This window comes from Argentina anserina, chromosome 7 (assembly GCF_933775445.1).
Source record: "Argentina anserina chromosome 7, drPotAnse1.1, whole genome shotgun sequence".
In the NCBI taxonomy this organism is placed as follows: Eukaryota; Viridiplantae; Streptophyta; class Magnoliopsida; order Rosales; family Rosaceae; genus Argentina; species Argentina anserina.
Genome location: NC_065878.1, coordinates 20042272 through 20060838, shown reverse-complemented (window position 1 = coordinate 20060838; position 18567 = coordinate 20042272). Strand labels below are relative to the sequence as shown.

Here is an 18567-nt window from a genome sequence, read left to right as displayed (position 1 = left end):
TCCTTTTCCATTAGTTTCATGATTTTGACCAATTTCTCAATTTTCAGTGTGTATGTAACTATGTATTTCTTGGCTGGAATTTTCAGTATGTAACTATGTATTTCTTGGCTGGGGGGGGGGGGTCCGGCAATGAGTTAAGAGTTCACTAGTTCACTACTGTGTTTTGAAAATATCCCCTCCACTTTGAGTTGCCTCTTGATTCAGCTACACCCACTAAACCACGAGTTTCGTTTCTTTCCGGTATAAGGAGACCCAAATCCGACTTAATTAAACTATTAACTAAATTATATCTCTTCTTAATAATTTTTATAATTTGACAAGCCTTTTAGAGGTATCATTAATATTGTCACATGAAACGTGATACAATACAATGTATCGAAAAATTTGATAAATTTTCGTAAAATAGTTTAAAGCAACTTTGAGGCCCACTAGAACATTAATTTGATTATCATTCGTTTGTGGTACATCGTTGTATACCATATAACATGGGCTGAACGGCTGACAGAGACTGTCAGTTTTTACACGCAATGATAGTGGTGAGATTGTACGGTCGGATGTGCCGGCGTATTATATACATTTTTAGATCATCTATGCTATCTTTCATATTTCCTCTTTCAGTCCCACAAGCATCAACACCACCTTCAAACCCCTCGGTTTTTCTAGATCAATATATTAGGTTGTCGGGTATTAAACTTATGTATATCTGGGCCTGTAAAACGTAGAAGCGCAATAGGCGGGAACCAACTGTCAAGACTGGACAAGAATCCGAGTTCTACAGGGACCCACCACCCAGCTCCGCATTTCTTTCTGGGCGAATCTTCACCAGAGTCGAGCTAGCTGCAGATGACAGTTCCAATTTCAGTGCTGTCAAAAATACTCTCTTGTCCTTACATGTATTTTGTATTTACGTCCTTAATGTTTATCGTTCTCTTCCTCCCAGAGTACAGTCTACAGTCCCAAAAAGAGGAAGACCTTCTGGTTTTCTTTTAGTGAAACTTGAAACCACACACACCTTAATTACCCACAAGAGATTCTGAGATATCTTTCGAAGCCGTAGTCTATCTCGAATTCTCGATAGTCAAATACATGTAATGGGCGTATAAATACCTGCATTGCGTCATTGGTGTGAATGTGCTGAACCAAGAATAAAGTTCCGAGTACATCGATCAGCAGCTGCATTTTCTGGGCACTAAATATATATGATTTGAATCAAAAATGTCAGAGGTTTAGGGTTCGTCACATGCTTGTTTATTATAACTAATTAAGCACTATGAATTTCATATGTTTTGACGCTTCTCTGCACGTACTGCATGTGTTTATATATAATGATCCCTTGTTATGGAAACCAAATATATATTGATAATTTGCTATGTGCATGTGTTCCCCTGGCTAAACATTATCATTCATATTAAAGATTTAAAGTATGTAAAGGGAAAGAGATATCAGAAACTTATATCTCTCCTGCAGAAATGTTAACAATTAAGCTCGATCCTATTGTCTCATGTGTCAGATCTTTTATAATTTAAATAGAAAGGAGAAAGATCATCTCCAAATTCCAATCCCCCTATTATAATCAAGATCGAGTGTGGCTAGATCGAGGATTATATCTTAAGCCTTAATGATTTTCAGTGGTTCTAACCTGCCGGCTGCCCATGTTTGCTTCTGATAGAAATATAATGAATCACACCAACTAGAGTACATAAACTCATGTTAGCCATCAGACTTAAGAATACTCACAGTTATAATTAGCTATTATTGGTGAGTTGTAGGAATGTAGCTATCATTACGTAATTTTGTTCCAGAAGTATGTTTAGTTCTTTGATTAAGGTTTTGGAAACATTCAACTACTCCTTTGTCTTTTGGCTAGCTATCTATATTTCACAGCCATGCATCCGCTAAACAAAAAATCAGAGATGCTTGGGATATGCCTTTCTGACTTCTGCTGATCCGCACCATGAGATTTGTCAAAACGTTTCAATATTCCTCATGGCTACCAAACATAAATTGAGATTTAAGTTCGATTAGAGCCGGCAGTTTTTTTTTTGATACAAAAGAAGAACTACAACAAGGAAAAACCCCTTATGCAACCTACACCAAGGAGGTCAAAGTTTAGGGCGTTACAAACTTCTCTAGGGAAACCGACATTCCAAATACTAAGGGAGCTAAGAGAGTGCCCAAGCGAAGCAAGGGCGTCGGCAACAAAGTTTGCTTCCCTAAAAATGTGGGAGAACGAAACCTCTTCGAACACAACAGATAAAGTCTTGATGTCTTGTATTAAAGCTTAGATTCTCCAGGGAGTTGAGCATCTTCCACAAACACAAATTAGAGCCGGCAGTTTCCGAAGTTAAGTATGGGGTTTTACACGATCATACTCTAAGTTATTACCAACTCGACCACATGCGGTGATTTTCTCTGATTTTTAAAATATCGAGTATAATATATATGTACAAACCACTAATTCCTAACGGTCAGTTTGATCAATTCGAATTTCAAATCTGTACGAAGCAACAGAGAGAAGAGAATAATTGTAGGAGACAGATAAAGATGGAAGCTAGCTAGGGTTTAATTATGATGATCCTTTACTGTATCACATGGAAAAAGAAGAGAAGCCACAGTGAAAACTAAAGGTGTCTGCAAGTGTGTGTATCCACAATTAGGGTTGGAGAGAAACAACATGATGATGATCGGCGGTGGGTCGTATTTACTCATTTCATGACCTGCATATGAAAAGTAGGTTTCTACCGGTAATGCAATTGGATCCATCTTCCGATCCCCCACGGCAAGAACTTTGGACCAGTTTTTGCATTAAAGAAGCTGAATACGCAGCCCCAACTCACATTGCGAAAACGTTTTACTTTCTAAGAAATTCGATATACATTTATTTACATAAACAGTGGCGCGATTATAAATTTGCATTGTTTTTTGTTTTAAATCGAATGATTCGTTAATAGATGATCGAGTTCACTACTCTTGTGTTTTCCATAATTCATTGATTGTTGAATCTTAATCAATCATTCAATCGCATATGGAATTACTATTATATAGTGTAGTGACCGGATGAATTGTAAAATTAAAATTTATATTTTATCCAAACAATATACGAAAGTCCTATATAGATCGACTAGAGCTAACCTACATACTTCAGCTAATTAATTTTACTTTACCTCAAAGCAATTCTGTTGACCATCATTAATTTATGTAGGAAAAGTGCAATCCAACCATCAAATGAATCCCCTTACTACGTAGTTTGGATTATGTTACATAATGTCCTTAGCTATCATCAATGTAATTAAACGAATTGAAAATAATTCTTTGATGATCATAAAGCATGCACTTCCATAGTCTATTTAATTGCATCTCGTGTATTTGAAAATGATCCACATTTTGCTGAATTTGTAAATGACAATAATCATGTCAACGAATTAGATGGAGATTTCAAAAACACATCTCCTTCAGCAGTTAGTTTGAAGTTTTTTAATGACCATTGAAAAGGCACATAACGTTTGCACAATGCTTCTGTATCCCATTAGACACCTCCTTAATCAACCTCCTTGTGCGATGACAAAGGCAGTTTGAAAATCATATTCAATCTAATCAGGTACTTTATGTCCTCCGTAGACATTTTTTTTTACCATAACTTCCTCCACATGAATACCGAATTTTTATTAATTATAGTGCTTAGACATATTCTGCTCAAACATTGAAAATGATAACCATTTCATTAACTAGGTCGATCTATCACCTAATCATAAATCGAGCCGAACCGAACTAATTATATTTATTTTGTTACTTTCACTAATATCGATATGCAAGATTTCATTTGTTTATCTTTTTAATTCATTAGTAAAAGTACTAAAGCATTTACTATAAAGAAAAAGGAAAGGAAGAAATTGCTCATGGCAGATTAGTAGTACACAAAAGTATAAGAAAGTAAATTCGAAATGGTCCCTTAAAACAATCAAATGTGACTTCCCACCAATATTAGTACCCCAAAGCAAAAAACAAAATCGTCTTCACAAAACAATTAAAGTTCATTTGCACCATTTTCCACTTGTAGCCTGCTGGTCACGCCACGTAAGAGTTAAGCGATAGATGGGCCCACCGAACCAAAAACCCCAAGAAACCCAGAGGCCCTCACTTTTCAAGGTCGGTGAGAGACACCACAGCACCACCCTTCTCTCTCTATCTTCGGATTTACAGAGGACTACTGAGAGTCTGAGACCACTCTCTCTCTCTCTCTTTTTCTTACAAGCATGCAAACCGGGAACCATGTTATAGTTTCCACTTCTCTCCCTCCCAGTCCCATTTATTACTTCATTGCCACTTGTGCTCTGAGTTTCCACGTCCATGGAGGTAGGGGCAGTGCTCGAGTTCTTGAAGAAACACGGGTTTTCAGAGGCAGAGTCGGCTCTCAGAGAGGATATGATTGAAAAGGGCGATCTGGGTTCTTTTGACTATGAGAAAATCTTGTTTCCGATGGCTCCTCCGCTGCCGCCGGTGAGGATTCCGGCGAATTTTCCGAGATCGAAGGTTTCTGATGTGGTTGAAGTCTCGAGTTCCGGGGATGATGAGTTTGTGAGCTTGGGGTCTTCCACTACAAATAGATGCTCTTCAGGTAGCTACAACTTACAAGTTGTTGACTTTTTGTAATCTAAATTCGGTTTCCTGTTGGTTCCTATGAGCATATTAGATCATTAGTTTAAGTATCACTCTAATAATGTTGAATTGAACTAGCTCAGTAATACTGTACAACATTCTCAACGATCAAAATATTTGCTTTTTTTCATTTTTCCTGTTCTCCTCTGTATCCTATGGTACTATGTTGGTGATTCTATTCACTGTGATGATTTTCTTTATAAATTTCGGAATAGCGAATATTTGCTTGCCTTTTTGCTCATTTTGTCACTGATCTTTGATCAAGCATGTTTGGAATAAATGCATGTTTGGAATTTAATCAAGCACAGACCACCTGTAATACTCATTAAGTTGTTATTTAGATTTCGAGTTGTCCATTTGTGAAAATGGCCAAAATGCTGTTTCTGTTGCTTGCTGTATATTGGTTGTAGTGAAGTATCAGCCTTCGTCTCTTTTGCAGAATTTACAAATCCATATGGAATTCGATCTACCTCTCCAGGCAGTTCCAAGGCTTCATCTGATAGATTCTCACAATTTGGCACCGCACGCAATTACCATGATTTTGATATGGAAAATGACTTGTTCTGGCATGACGAAAAAGATGATGCAGACTTCATGACTCCTTGCTTTGACGGGGTAGACTACTTTGGCTGTCCTACTGAGGATAAGTTCGTCATGACTTCAGACAATGAAAAGAGAAATGAGGACCTGCATTATACATCTGAAGCTTTATCATCAGAAATAAGCCTTAATTACTTGGACAAAAACCGTCTTACTAATTTATCTTCCATGGATGCCAAGGGTGTTTATGTGACAGACTATTATCAAGTTGAAAAACATCAGCTTGAAGGAGGCTCTGAGGAGGAGCCAGCCGGTGAAAAGTTGAAAGAAACCAATTTGGATAATTGTCAGTTGAATGGTTTGGGGGGTTTTCTGTCCACCAACAGAAGAACGAAGAGTTCTAACTACTCTCCTAAAAAGAGTTCCACAAATGGCTGGTTGGAAAGTGTAAATGGTAAGGTTGCAGGGAAAGATCTTAGGCCGAATGGAATTGACAGCTCTGAAGTTGGAATCAATGATGTAGATATAGAGTCCCATGTTCCTGAGACTGCTACTGATGAAGACAGTGAAGAAGTATATATGCACAACACAGATGACAATGAGTATGAAGTTTTCGATTTAAGAGTCATACACAGAAGAAACAGGTTTGTTGAGTACTGTTTGCTTTCTGTAGCTTTGTTTGAATCGTAGCTGAATTTTTGGTGTGCATGTCCAGTGAAGTCAAACTTTTAGGTCATTACAGACCAAGTTAAGAATAAGTAACCACAATTACGACATTGACAACTTATGATTCATCAGCACTAGAAAACCACTTAGCTTGAGAGGGTATTTTGCCTCTATGTTTGAATCTTCACGTTGGGGTTTGAGCTTGTGCAGATCTATGTTGGTATTTATCATCTTTAGTAACTTTTCTACATTTGCAGGACTGGATTTGAAGCAGACAAGGATCTGCCTATTGTGCTAAAGACTATAGTTGCAGGCAGATACTATATAACCGAATATCTGGGTTCAGCTGCTTTCAGTAAGGTTGTACAGGCTCATGATCTTCACACGGGAGTCGATGTTTGTCTAAAGATCATAAAAAATGATAAAGATTTCTTCGATCAGAGTTTAGATGAGATTAAACTTCTTAAGTTTGTAAACAAGTATGATCCTGCAGATGAGCGCCACATTCTACGACTTTATGACTACTTCTATCACCAGGTATACCTTTGTGATCCAACATAAAAAGTAATTTTATTTAAATTACTTCGTTTGAGTAAGAGTTGTTGATTACTAAATCAGGCAGGGTATTTGGTGATTGTCTTTATCTTTCCTGCGAGGATTGATAGTACCTTCAGTTTTTTTTTTGGTGCTGACATTTCTGCTTTATAAAACAGGAGCATCTCTTCATTGTTTGTGAACTACTCAAGGCAAATTTGTACGAATTTCAGAAGTTCAGTCGAGAATCTGGTGGAGAAGCATACTTTACACTAAGAAGGTTACAGGTTTGCCTGACTGCTCTCTCTTATATGGCATGGATATATCTGAGCAGAAATGTTATTTTGATTACATCTTCTTGCAATCACATATTAATTTGTGAGCATAGCTTTCTGCTGCTTGTAAAGTTATTTAAGGAGTACTACAGCTAGTATGGAACTTAACCATGCACTCATAACAGGCCATAACTCGTCAATGTTTAGAGGCATTGGAATACTTGCATCACCTGGGAGTTATTCACTGCGATCTGAAGCCTGAGAATATTCTCATTAAAAGTTACAGACGATGTGAAATAAAAGTCATTGATCTCGGAAGCAGCTGCTTTCGAACAGACAACTTGTGCCTATATGTACAATCTCGTTCCTACAGAGCTCCTGAAGTCATTCTTGGACTCTCATATGACGAGAAGATTGACATGTGGTCCCTTGGATGCATCTTGGCTGAGCTATGCTCCGGAGAAGTATGTCCTTTCTTTCTTGGTTTTCATCATATTGAGCTTTGTTTAACTTATATGTTGAATTGTATTGTATAATCTAATTATATGCTGGATGCCTGATTCTTTTTATCCCTTGGAGCTACTCTGTTTAGGACATATGATATGATGTTTTAATTACTTTACCACCCACTCTGGGGGAATAATTTAATAAGTTATCAAGGGGAAATGATGGGATCAGTTTACCACCACATTAGAATCTAATTGTGTACATTGTGCAGGTGCTCTTTCCAAATGATGTGATTGTGACCATACTTTCACGTATCATTGGAATGCTCGGTCCCATTGATCTGGATATGTTAGTGAAAGGACAAGAGACGGACAAGTACTTCACAAACGAACTAGATCTCTACCACATTAATGAGGTACGTATTCTAAATCTTATCTAAATATTAGCAGTATCTTTTTTCCTGAATAATATGGAAGGGAAAAGATTTTGCTGTTTAATGACAATTTAGCTGATCATCTTAGGACAACGAAAAGAAGCTACAGTTCTTTGTGGATTCTTAAACAGGAAATCATGAATTCTTTTCTATATTTTTTTCCTGTTATTACTGAAGAAGGCATTTGGACTAATGCCTGGAATCCCATATTCAGGAGACAAACCAATTGGAATACATAATCCCTGAGGACTCCTCCCTGGAGCAACACCTGCAAGTAACCGATATTGGGTTCATCGACTTTGTCCAAAGCTTGCTCGAGATCAATCCCCAGAGACGTCCAAGCGCTGCAGAGGCACTAGAGCACCCCTGGCTTTCCTATTCATACGAATCGAGTTCTTTCTAAAACTTGTGTGGTAAATGGTTTCTCTTGTGGCTTTGTTTATATCAGTTTTGAAGACCACTATGTGAGTTGCGCTGCATTCTTTTTAAGCACAGGATTGGGATGCCGCTTCCATATTGCAGTTTTGATTGTTGTAAATTCTTTGTTAATACCATCATGATGATTAAACATCTCCACTTATCCATAATATTTACTGTACAAAAAGCTCCACTCACATGGTGGTTGGCAATTCCATAATTTGAGTCACCAGATCATTAGAAATGTAATAAAATCATCATTGTCATTGATCTTGGCTTTAGATGCCAATGAGCAGAGTTGCTATATTATATTAGTGTGTGCTTTTTATCCATTTTGATTCCTCTTTCACTCTTCAACCAAATTGACCACATTCACTACACCACTCTATTTCCTTCCTCATTTCTTGTTCTTGCCATGACTTCCTCCTAAGTTTTAATCCTTCAACTCTCTTTTCGCTATAGCTGCATATATTCTTCGAGCTCAGAGCTGTTAGATTAGTCACCGTCTACTGCGTGTTCCGCACAGAAGCCTAACTGGGGTTTAACTATAGAATTCATCCACCTATTTGTTTATCTCATACAGAAACCATGGATAAGAAGGAATAAGTACTCAAACTATAGAGATAATAATATACCTGAACAGAACAAATAAAAATTAAATCTGTCAGTATCAGCTTCCTGAAAATTATAAGAGAGTTCCAAACTCCATTGATAATTCTACAAAACAAAGTTGAACAGGAAAAAAATGGAAAAAAGAAAAAAGAAATGTCAATCTTTCTGTGTTTGATCAGATTTTCCATGTTAATGTCGGTCTTTAAAGACTGAAAAAACATTGTCTCTTCTGATTGGCGCTATCTCCTTTTACCTTTCTCACTTTCACTCCACGCCCTTCGGCGCGTGGACGGCCCATTCACACTCAGGATATCAAGAAACCTCACGCACGCGCCATATCGCGCGTCGGAAATACCCACCCTAGACTTCGTCGAAGGCCACCATCGGCGAGAAAACAAGAACAAGAGAGAAACAGAAAGAAAGCGAGAGCTTCTGATTGGTTAAGACTCCTTAACAGAACCCAAACCCAATCAATCACTTCTGCTCTTGTTCTTTGTTGTTTCGAGAGGAGGACGAGTCGTAATGGCCGAGTTGACTCAGAAAGAGGTGGCTTACTCGCCCAAGACTATGCAGCTCTGGAAGGCCCTGCTCAACTGGCTGGGATTCTTGTTCCAGATCTTCCTTCAAGTCGTCAGAGCCCTCGGCCACCACCCTTTGCTCTCTTCTTCGTCTCCTTCTTCTTCTGCTTCCGAAGCTTCCTTCAAGTCGCTGCCAGCTGTCGAGTTGCCGGAGAACGACTCTTCCTCCGCCTCCGCCGCCGTTGAAATCGATTCTCCTGATTCCGACTCCGACGATCCTCCCCAGAAGCTAACGGTACTCATTTCTCTCTGTCAGTCTGAGTCTGTCACATGGAACTGTTGTAACATATTTGCGGAATTGTATAAGTGATTTGTTTGTGAATTGGGTTGGTTTCTCAGGTGGTGCTGGACCTGGATGAGACGCTGGTGTGTGCGTATGAGTCGGCGAGCTTGCCGGCGATGATTCGGACTCAGGCGACAGAAGGTGGGTTGAAGTGGTTTGAGCTCGAGTGTTTTTCTTCCGACAAGGTTCTTTGCTTGACTAGCACTCATTTTGTGATGGTCCTAATTGATTTAGCTAAGTTTAGTGTTGATTCGTAACTGTGAAGTTGATGTTGGTGTTGGTGTTGGTGTTTGAAGGAATGTGATGGGAAACCGAAGGTAAATTATGTGACGGTATTTGAGCGTCCGGGGTTGCATGAGTTCTTGAAGCAAGTTCATGGCTTTGCCGATCTAGTGTTGTTTACTGCTGGCCTTGAAGGTTCGTTTGCTATTAAGTTCTGGTTTATTCATGTTTTATGCTTTGATTTGGTTTCCTGTTATGGAATGTAAGTGTTTTGATGGTAACAGGTTATGCTAGACCACTTGTAGACAGAATAGATGTAGAGAACCTGTTCAGTTTTAGGCTTTATCGGCCTTCTACAACCAGCACGTAAGTTCTGCTTTCTGTCTTTGATCATTTTCAGTCAAGCCTCTCTTTTTATCAAACTTTAAAGCACACTTCCTGTTGTGTTTACTTAAGCACTTACAGACATTGAAACTTTATGCTCAGTTTATGTAGTTTTATTAGGGAGGAAATTTTTTGGCATCAATACCACATCAAAATACATCTTGTACTTTAAAGTAATGTTGTTGAGCATCATGGAAGCTATGATACCAGATTAAAAGCGTTCAAATTAAGACATAAGAAAAATATGAAAACATTAATGTTTGTACATGGCCTTGTAGAATTCCCAATAGATGTTTTGTGGAGTCACTTCAATGACGGTGTAGGATGCAGACATATCATAAATCTCATTATATGTCTTGCACACTTGCTGCGCTTTTTGTGTCGCCAAAGCTTTCTGCAGTTCTGCTTCTCTCCTTCTATCATCTTGTTATATAGAATGAAGGGCGTCCCCGGGGTTCCTTAAATATTTATTAGAGCATTTAGTTTGAATTACCTGTACGTGTGTGCTGTTTGTGGTTTTAAGATAAAAGAGTGAGTTTGGTAATGAGTAAAACCTCTGATGCTGGATAAATTAATTCAGGGAATACCGTGACCATGTAAAGGATCTCGCTGGCCTATCGAAGGATTTGGGGCGAATTGTTATTGTTGACAACAACCCTTTCAGTTTCTTGTTGCAACCTCTGAATGGAATTCCATGCATTCCATTTTCTGCTGGGCAATTACATGACACACAGGTTGGAAGATCCAATTTTTTTGACCTTTTTAACACTCACTACCTCTTTACTGTCTATCACTTCTCCTCCACTTTGTCGCCTCTATATCTTTTCATTTCCCCCAACCTTTGTTTTTCAGCTTTTGGATGTTCTTCTTCCACTGCTCAAGCACCTATCGCTGCAGAAAGATGTGAGGCCTGTGCTTTATGAGAGGTTTCACATGCCCGAATGGTTTCAAAAGCAGGGAATTCCGTCAACTAGTTGGAAATAGTTGGATTGGCAGATCAGCCTTCCAAGTCTCAGCAGTACTGTGCTCGAGGCAGTGTCATATTGACTTCCACAATTCTTCTGTACAGCATCACTGTACACACTGCAAATTTGTTGATACAAGGGTGTCTTTCAATAGAGGTCTAAATGTTGCATCTCACTATCGTATACAGAAGCCAGAATATAATATATAGATTTGTTGAAACCATGATTCTTGTGTAACTTTGTTTATATGCTTGCTGTTAGTTATCTCGGATGCCTTAGCATTTTGTCAGAATTTTGTGAAATTGTTTCCAATAATGATTAGTTTACACGTCCCTCATCAATTTGTGCTCATTTATTCATTGGTTGTATACTTTTATTGTCATATCTGTTATTTGTACTGTATAACAGCAATTAGGTATTTTGATTAACTGATATTAACAGAGATCTAAACTAGTTAGGTTTCCCATCTACATTGTACACAGGAAGCAAAGATTTTGTAAGTTCCACTTGCCAAACCTCTCTGCTAGTCTATATTCATGAGGAAAGCAATAAGAACATTTGCCAAACGTTCATCTGCTACATTAAAGATTAGCTCCGTTGGTTTAACAAAATCCTAATAATAACATAGGTTCTGAATTAACAATTATTACACGATACATATTCTTGAGCTACAAGCCTACAATATATTCTGGTGTCCATTTGCTCTCTGGATAAAACTCAGAAAAAGGAACTCCAAACATAGAAATTGAAATCAAGCACTTCACGATTTAGCATCAGGAAGAAGACGTTCAGGTCATCATGCTGCCTTGAGACATCTCTAGTACTAGCATAACTTCCCACAGTTAGATAACTCCCGTATTGCTTCCCACGCCATACCTAATAAGTTATTAGTAGAATGAACACAAGAATTAGGCAGTGACTTACCAAAATTTGGAAGAAAAACTATATCAATTAAATGCACCTATTAAAAGAAGTAAACTAACAGCACCAATTGTTTAGCTTCTTGGTCTTTGTGGATGGATCACTGCACCATTGTAAGCAATTTTTATACGGTGTAGATCCCAGACGACATCCTTCATAGACATTCTATCCTTCAGTGATTCCTTCGAGCACGCAAGTCCAATCTGAAGGATTGAATGTATACACTTCCACACTTGTGTGTTCATTTTGCTTAGGTTCTCATAGTTGATATTTTCCTCATCCGGTTCAGTTTTATTGTTATGACCTCTAAGCATATAGTTTACTTCATTTCTAGTTGTCGCAGGAGCTGCCTCTTCAAGGGCCGAGAGAAGAGCAGGGGCCACAATCTGCACAAGCCTTCCTGGTATTGCCATCTTAACAAAGTCATGGAGTTTCAAACCATCTTTGAAAATTTCGTCGGTGGGTTTTCTTCCTGTAAACATTTCTAATACAAGGATCCCAAAACTATATACATCTCCTTGTTTTGATGCCTCAGCACCACTTGCGTACTCTGCAAACATTCAAGTATGTCAGCTCTCTGTGCATTATATACTTTTCAGTTTGTGAGCCTTTCTGGAATTGCGTAGTTACTTATAATCTATGTCCTTATCCACATGCATTCGATGACAAAAGAAAATCTGATGCCCGAAAAAGTAAAGTTCATATTAAGAGATAAGTTGTAAGAATTGGTAAGCCAAAATTTTCTACTCGAATTAATGAACTATTATACACACATTTAGTGTCAGATGTACCTGGAGCTGCATAGCCGATCGTTCCCTTTATTCCAATTGTGCTACTTTGAGTTTGTGAGGATTCTGTGGTGGTTGAGATGAGCCTGGCTATCCCAAAATCAGCTACACGAGCAACTATGTCATCATCAAGAAGAACATTGCTTGGCTTTATGTCGCAGTGAATGATTGGAGGCTCACAATGGTCATGAAGGTAACATAATGCAGAAGCGACGTCAACAACAATATTCATTCTTTGAAGAAGAGTCAAACTCATTGATTGGTTTTCTCTGTGCAGCCACTCCTCTAAACTTCCGTTTGACATATATTCAAAAACTAGAGCTCTGAATTCATTACCGTTGTAATCTATGCTGGAGCAGCAAGTAAAGATTTTGACAAGATTCCGGTGCCGGACATTTTTTAGTGCATTGCATTCTGCTGTGAAACTCTTGGAAGCTCCTCTCTGTTGAAGGTTAATGACCTTTATGGCAACTACATTCTTTTCTTCTTGATCAAAAATCCCTTTGTATACAGAGCCAAAACCGCCTGATCCAATTAGAGTGCTCAGAGAGAATCCGCCAGTAGCTTTATGAAGGGTTTCGTATGAAACCTTTGAGTGGAATTTAATTGATGAGTCTCCAGCTAATGAATTCTTTCTTATTTTTCTCCTCCAATAAAGATTTAGAAATGCTGCAAACAGAAGAGACCATCCAACCACCATCAAAATTATGAACTGTAGTTTGAATTTTCTCTTCTTCTTGATGGCGCATGCTGGTAGCCAAAATTCAGTGCCACAAAGTTTGGTATTGCCAACCAAGAATATTGCGCTTCTATTTCGAAAGATGCCTTCTTTTGGTACCTCACCTTCCAGATTATTGAAAGACAGGTTCAAACATAGCAAGAAGGTAAGTCTTTGTATAACTTTTGGAATTTGACCTGACAAGTTGTTTAGTGAAAGATCCAAGTTTTGAAGACCTTTCAAAGAAGCCAAAGAAGAAGGTATCATACCTTGAAAGAGATTTCCTTGTAGGTAAAGGTGTTCAAGGCTCATACAGTCTCCAATGACTTCCGGAATTTTTCCTGTCAAATTATTTTCCGAGATGCCAAGGGAATATATATTCTTTAGCTTACCTACTTCCATAGGCAAGCTGCCAGTGAGTGAGTTTCCTGATAAGCGGAGAAAGAGAAGGGATGAAAGACCAATCACCTCTGGTGGTATATTTCCAGTTAGCTTATTCTGTGATATAATGATCTCCTGCATATGTTGGCAGTTCCCAATACTCTTAGGAATGTTTCCTACCAAGTCATTTTCCGACAAGTCGAGGCGATACAATTGAGTGAGGTTTCCTATGGAAGATGGGATTCGTCCTGATAGACTATTACCGGCTAGATGCAAGCCCTGCAGCTTTTGTAACTTGGAAATAGAGGTCGGAATGGTGCCACTGAACAGGTTATCAGCCAGGCTTAAGGCTATTAAATTGTTGAGATTTTCTAATGTTTCAGGAATCATTCCTGATATAAAATTTCCTCCAAAAAAGAATTGGGTCATTTGAGTTGACAAGTTGGCCACAGAGTTGGATAAAACACCTCCAAAATCGTTGGAAGTCATATCAAGAATTTCCAGGTTGCTGCAATTGGCCAACGATGTTACAAAATCCAAGTCCTTCGCAGAAATACTTCCCAGAAAATTGTTGCTAACATCGAGCGACCAGAGAGCTGAGAGGTCTCCAAAACTGTTGGGAACTTGCCCAACCAAATTATTGTCCCCAACATCAAGTGCATAAATCTGAGAGGCATTGGAAAGTGAAGGTGGGATTTGCCCGGAGAGTTCATTTGCGCCAAAGTACAATTCTTGGAGATTAGGCATGTTGAAGCCTATGGCGGGTGGAATGCTGCCCTTGAACTTATTATTTACAAGTGAAAAGGATTTCATAGATGATATGTTAAAAATGGAAGGAGGTATCATACCAGAAAGATTATTGGAGCCAACGTTTAAATGATATAAGCTTCCCAATCTGCCCATCTCCTCTGGAATGTTGCCCACCAAATTGTTATATGCTAGGCAAAGAAAACCGATTGATGAAAGATTTCCCAAGGAAGGTGGGATGGCTCCTGTCAATTTGTTTTTATCAAGATGTAGATAAACAAGCTTCAACAATGAGCCAAGGTCTGGCGGAATTGTGCCTGTAAGACGGTTTGAGGTTAAGTTTATGTGACTCAGTTCCAGGCAGGAGGTCAGGTTGACTGGAATACTCCCCTGCAACCTGTTAACACTTAGATTGAGATGTCGCAGACGGAACAAACGATCAACTTGTTGCGGAATCTTGCCATAGAAGTTGTTGTTTCCAAGGTTGATGGACATTAGAAAAGAGAGGTTGCCTATGTAAGGTGATATGGTTCCATTCAACTCAGAATGATAAAGGTTCAAGGCTACTACTCTCTGATGCCTTGAGCCACAGGAAATCCCATGCCAGTTGCAAAAGTGAAGGGAGTCATTCCATGTGTTCAACAACCCTAGCGGGTCAGTGGTCATGGATTCCTTGAATTTGAGTAATGCTAATCGATCAGTTTCGTTTCCGAGTGATCTTGCAACAGTGGAAGATAGGAAGTTCATAATAAGGAGGAGATGGGTAATCACATGAAGAGACTTAAACCAAAATGCACATAGCATGGATTCATGACGCTCCATTGAGTTTGCACAAGCAGGAAGCTAGTTGGTCATGTGAGAATAATGCAAGGCCTTTTAAGTTCAACTCTAGTTTAACTGAGTTGAGTAATACAGTATTCAAAGTCTCTGGTGTGGAAACTTAAAAGCTGCCCTGCACTAATTAAGTGGATCAGCTAGTCTACCACTAATAATTTTCAATTGATTTATAGTAATGCCTTTAAAGACTTCATAAACAAGTTTAGGGCCATCCCAGTTCACCAATGTTGAAAAATTTAACACAGATTCACACTGCTTCTAAAAAAAAACATAGATTCACACTGGAAATGCATGTAAACACTGCAATGGGTATTTTTCACGTGAACATTTGAACACAAGGATCCTCAAACTACATGCATTCCGTTGTTTTGAACTTTTGATGACTCAGCACCAACTGTATATTCGGGTTCTCATATAACAATCAAGTACAATATTGGTCAGTTCTTTATACTACAAACAAATTTGGAAGCTAACATCTGTGGTGTGCAAACTCCACAATCTCCACAATCTCCACAATCTCCACTTTCTTAATCACGATTTGGCGGACGCAGTAGGGGTCGAGTGGGGGCACTTGCCCCCAGTGAACTTTTGATTTTGCCAACTTACTTCATAGTTCATATGTATGCCCTATTTTTTTTAGTCGGCTGCGTTAGATACATGACTATACAGTACGTTCCATTACTGAGTTGCACAAAAAATTATTGAAATATAGGTATATTAGACTAATTGATAATATACTCAAATAAAATCTTCGTAGTAATCTCATATAATAAATTTATTATCACTCTTGTTACCGTAAATCCTCCGATTCATCTCCCGTTTTCTGACTCGCTAAGAATCTTAAGAACCCGACCTCGTATCCCTTTGCACCACTTTTCATGACACACCTATTCTTAAGCATAACAAAGTTGTGTTATGCTCCAACAATTTTTTTTTTGCCCCCACTTGTATAATTTTCTGTGTCCGCCACATTCACGATACTAAAATTAGTTATATACTAGGCATATTGCCCGCGCTCTGCTGCGGGGTGTCATACCGGTAAAATAGAGCAGCCAAGATCTCTCCAGATTACACCTATATGGCTATATGACATGAAATCAAAAACACAATATATCTTTTAATATATAAAATTAAAAGATAAAACAATAAGTATGTTAGGTGTAAACCAATGAAGAGGCAGGAATCTAAGTACTCAAAGCAAGAAGTCGTACCTTTTTTGGTGTTGACATAACATTCTTCTGACCCCTTCTAAGTAAAGGTAATGAATAAGGGTTTCAATTTACATGGAATGTAAATATTATTTTTTTGAAGAGTATGGAAAAGTTGTAAATATGTAGATATATTAGAAGTTGTTGTTTGTAATATCATGAATGTAAAATTCTAGTGAGATGAAGCAACACCTTTCTTGTTTCTCATTTTGCTTGTTTTTTACAATTTGGTCAATAGATTTTGGAACACGTCTTTATAAACTATGTTCTTTGTACAATTATTTGGTATTTCATCACTATTTGTTATTAAAATCTTAAGATTTTTCCTCGATGTAACTCTTGATAGTGCCACATATAGTTGGCCATGAGCAAAAACTGGTTCTGGAAGATATACACCAACTTGATTTAATGATTGACCTTGACTTTTGTTAATGGTCATTGCATAACATGCTCGGACAGGAAATTGACGTCTTTTAAATATAAACGGCCATTTTGTATCAGCTGGAGGACTTATATTAATTCTTGGTATAAAACATTTTTGACCAATATTGTTTCCTGTTAGTATTTCTGCTTCTATTACTCTATCAAATAAACTTGTTATAATCAATCTAGTGCCATTGCATAATCCAGACACTTGATTTAGATTCCTTAATAACATTACTGGCATACCAACTTTTAAGGTCAACTCATGCATTGGTAATCCACTAAATTCAAGTTTATTCAAAAATTCTGTTGGATATAAAAGATCGATATTTTCGCTGCTGCCGGATTTATTTGAGATTGTATCACAACTATAATACGTGGTTTCTTCACCAGGTAATAAATTAATGGCAAAATTATTTATATCATGTACAGTTAAATTACATGGGGTCACAATAGCACGCTCTCTTAAATAACCAACATTATTGTAGTAAGCATGAAAGTTAGGATAAGTAGTTAGAAAAATTGATTCTATGGGATTTGTATAAGAATTAACTAATAAATCTTCTGGAATTTCAATCCATGACATATCATTATCATTTGTTTCTAGAATTGATTGGAGACGACCCTCCCCAATTTCTAGTAACCAATTTGCGAAATTAGAGATATCAATTTTTTCTACATCAGTTAGTCCAGTTTTTTGCAATCTCATATTTTCTGTTAAACTGAATATTTTAAATGATGACCAAAGGTAGGATTTGTTTAACGAATCTTGAACAATCTGTTCTTTAGATCCTGCCACTGGTAAAATTTGTCTAAAATCTCCACCCAATAGAATTGATATTCCAGCAAAAGGTTCGACAACTTTTGTCCCATCAGAATTTGAAAAAATATCTCGAATATTTTCATCTAATAATTGAAAACAATATTTATTACACATTGGAGCTTCATCCCAAATAATCAAATCAGTTTTTTTAATAAGCTTTGCAAGATCTGTCCCTTTACTTATAGGACATTTTGTCTTAACATTCACGTCAAGGGGTATTTTAAAACGTGAATGTGCAGTTCTACCATTTGGAAGTAGTAATGATGCAATACCAGATGAAGCTACGGTTAAGACTATTTTTCTTTCTGATCGCAATTTGCTGGTTATTGTATGCCATAAAAATGTCTTTCCAGTTCCACCGCTACCGTGAACAAAAAAAGCTCCGGGTTTTTTCTCCTCAATTGTTTTTATAACATAATCATGCACAATTCTTTGACAACTATTTAATTGAGTCAGAAAATTTTCATATTGAAGTTTTAACGTCGACAAATCATAGTTGAGTTCTTCCATCAATAATCTATTTTTAAGCTCTATTACTTCATTTGTGTTTGGCATTGGTAACTGAAAATCTTTTAACGAACTTGAGCACGCATTGAACAATTTCTCTAATTCAAATAGCAAATTATTTTTCAATTCATGCTCTCGCACGATGAGATTTGGGTTTCCAGATTCTTTCTTTAAGTTGTAAGAAATATCATCAGTCATGTTT

At 37.8% G+C, this 18567-nt stretch overlaps 3 protein-coding genes across 3 annotated transcripts; 2 read left to right on the top strand and 1 right to left on the bottom strand.

Moving 5' to 3' along the window:
- The first annotated feature begins 4230 nt into the window (after positions 1–4230).
- LOC126802129 (DYRK-family kinase pom1) lies at positions 4231–8236 on the top strand. The gene is made up of 7 exons (XM_050529684.1): positions 4231–4615; positions 5096–5840; positions 6120–6399; positions 6576–6683; positions 6857–7135; positions 7390–7533; positions 7766–8236. Exons 1-7 carry the CDS (start codon positions 4348–4350, stop codon positions 7952–7954), a joined length of 2013 nt encoding a protein of 670 aa, XP_050385641.1. The 5' UTR covers positions 4231–4347; the 3' UTR covers positions 7955–8236.
- Positions 8237–8833: 597 nt separating this feature from the next.
- LOC126802431 (uncharacterized) lies at positions 8834–11381 on the top strand. The gene is made up of 6 exons (XM_050530056.1): positions 8834–9393; positions 9498–9626; positions 9738–9858; positions 9948–10029; positions 10628–10781; positions 10900–11381. Exons 1-6 carry the CDS (start codon positions 9103–9105, stop codon positions 11029–11031), a joined length of 909 nt encoding a protein of 302 aa, XP_050386013.1. The 5' UTR covers positions 8834–9102; the 3' UTR covers positions 11032–11381.
- Positions 11382–12007: 626 nt separating this feature from the next.
- Positions 12008–15062, bottom strand: LOC126803756 (probable LRR receptor-like serine/threonine-protein kinase At3g47570). The gene is made up of 2 exons (XM_050531497.1): positions 12725–15062; positions 12008–12483 (listed from the first exon to the last, which is right to left on the bottom strand). The coding sequence occupies exons 1-2, from the start codon at positions 15060–15062 to the stop codon at positions 12008–12010; spliced, it is 2814 nt and encodes a 937-aa protein (XP_050387454.1).
- Positions 15063–18567: the final 3505 nt, after the last annotated feature.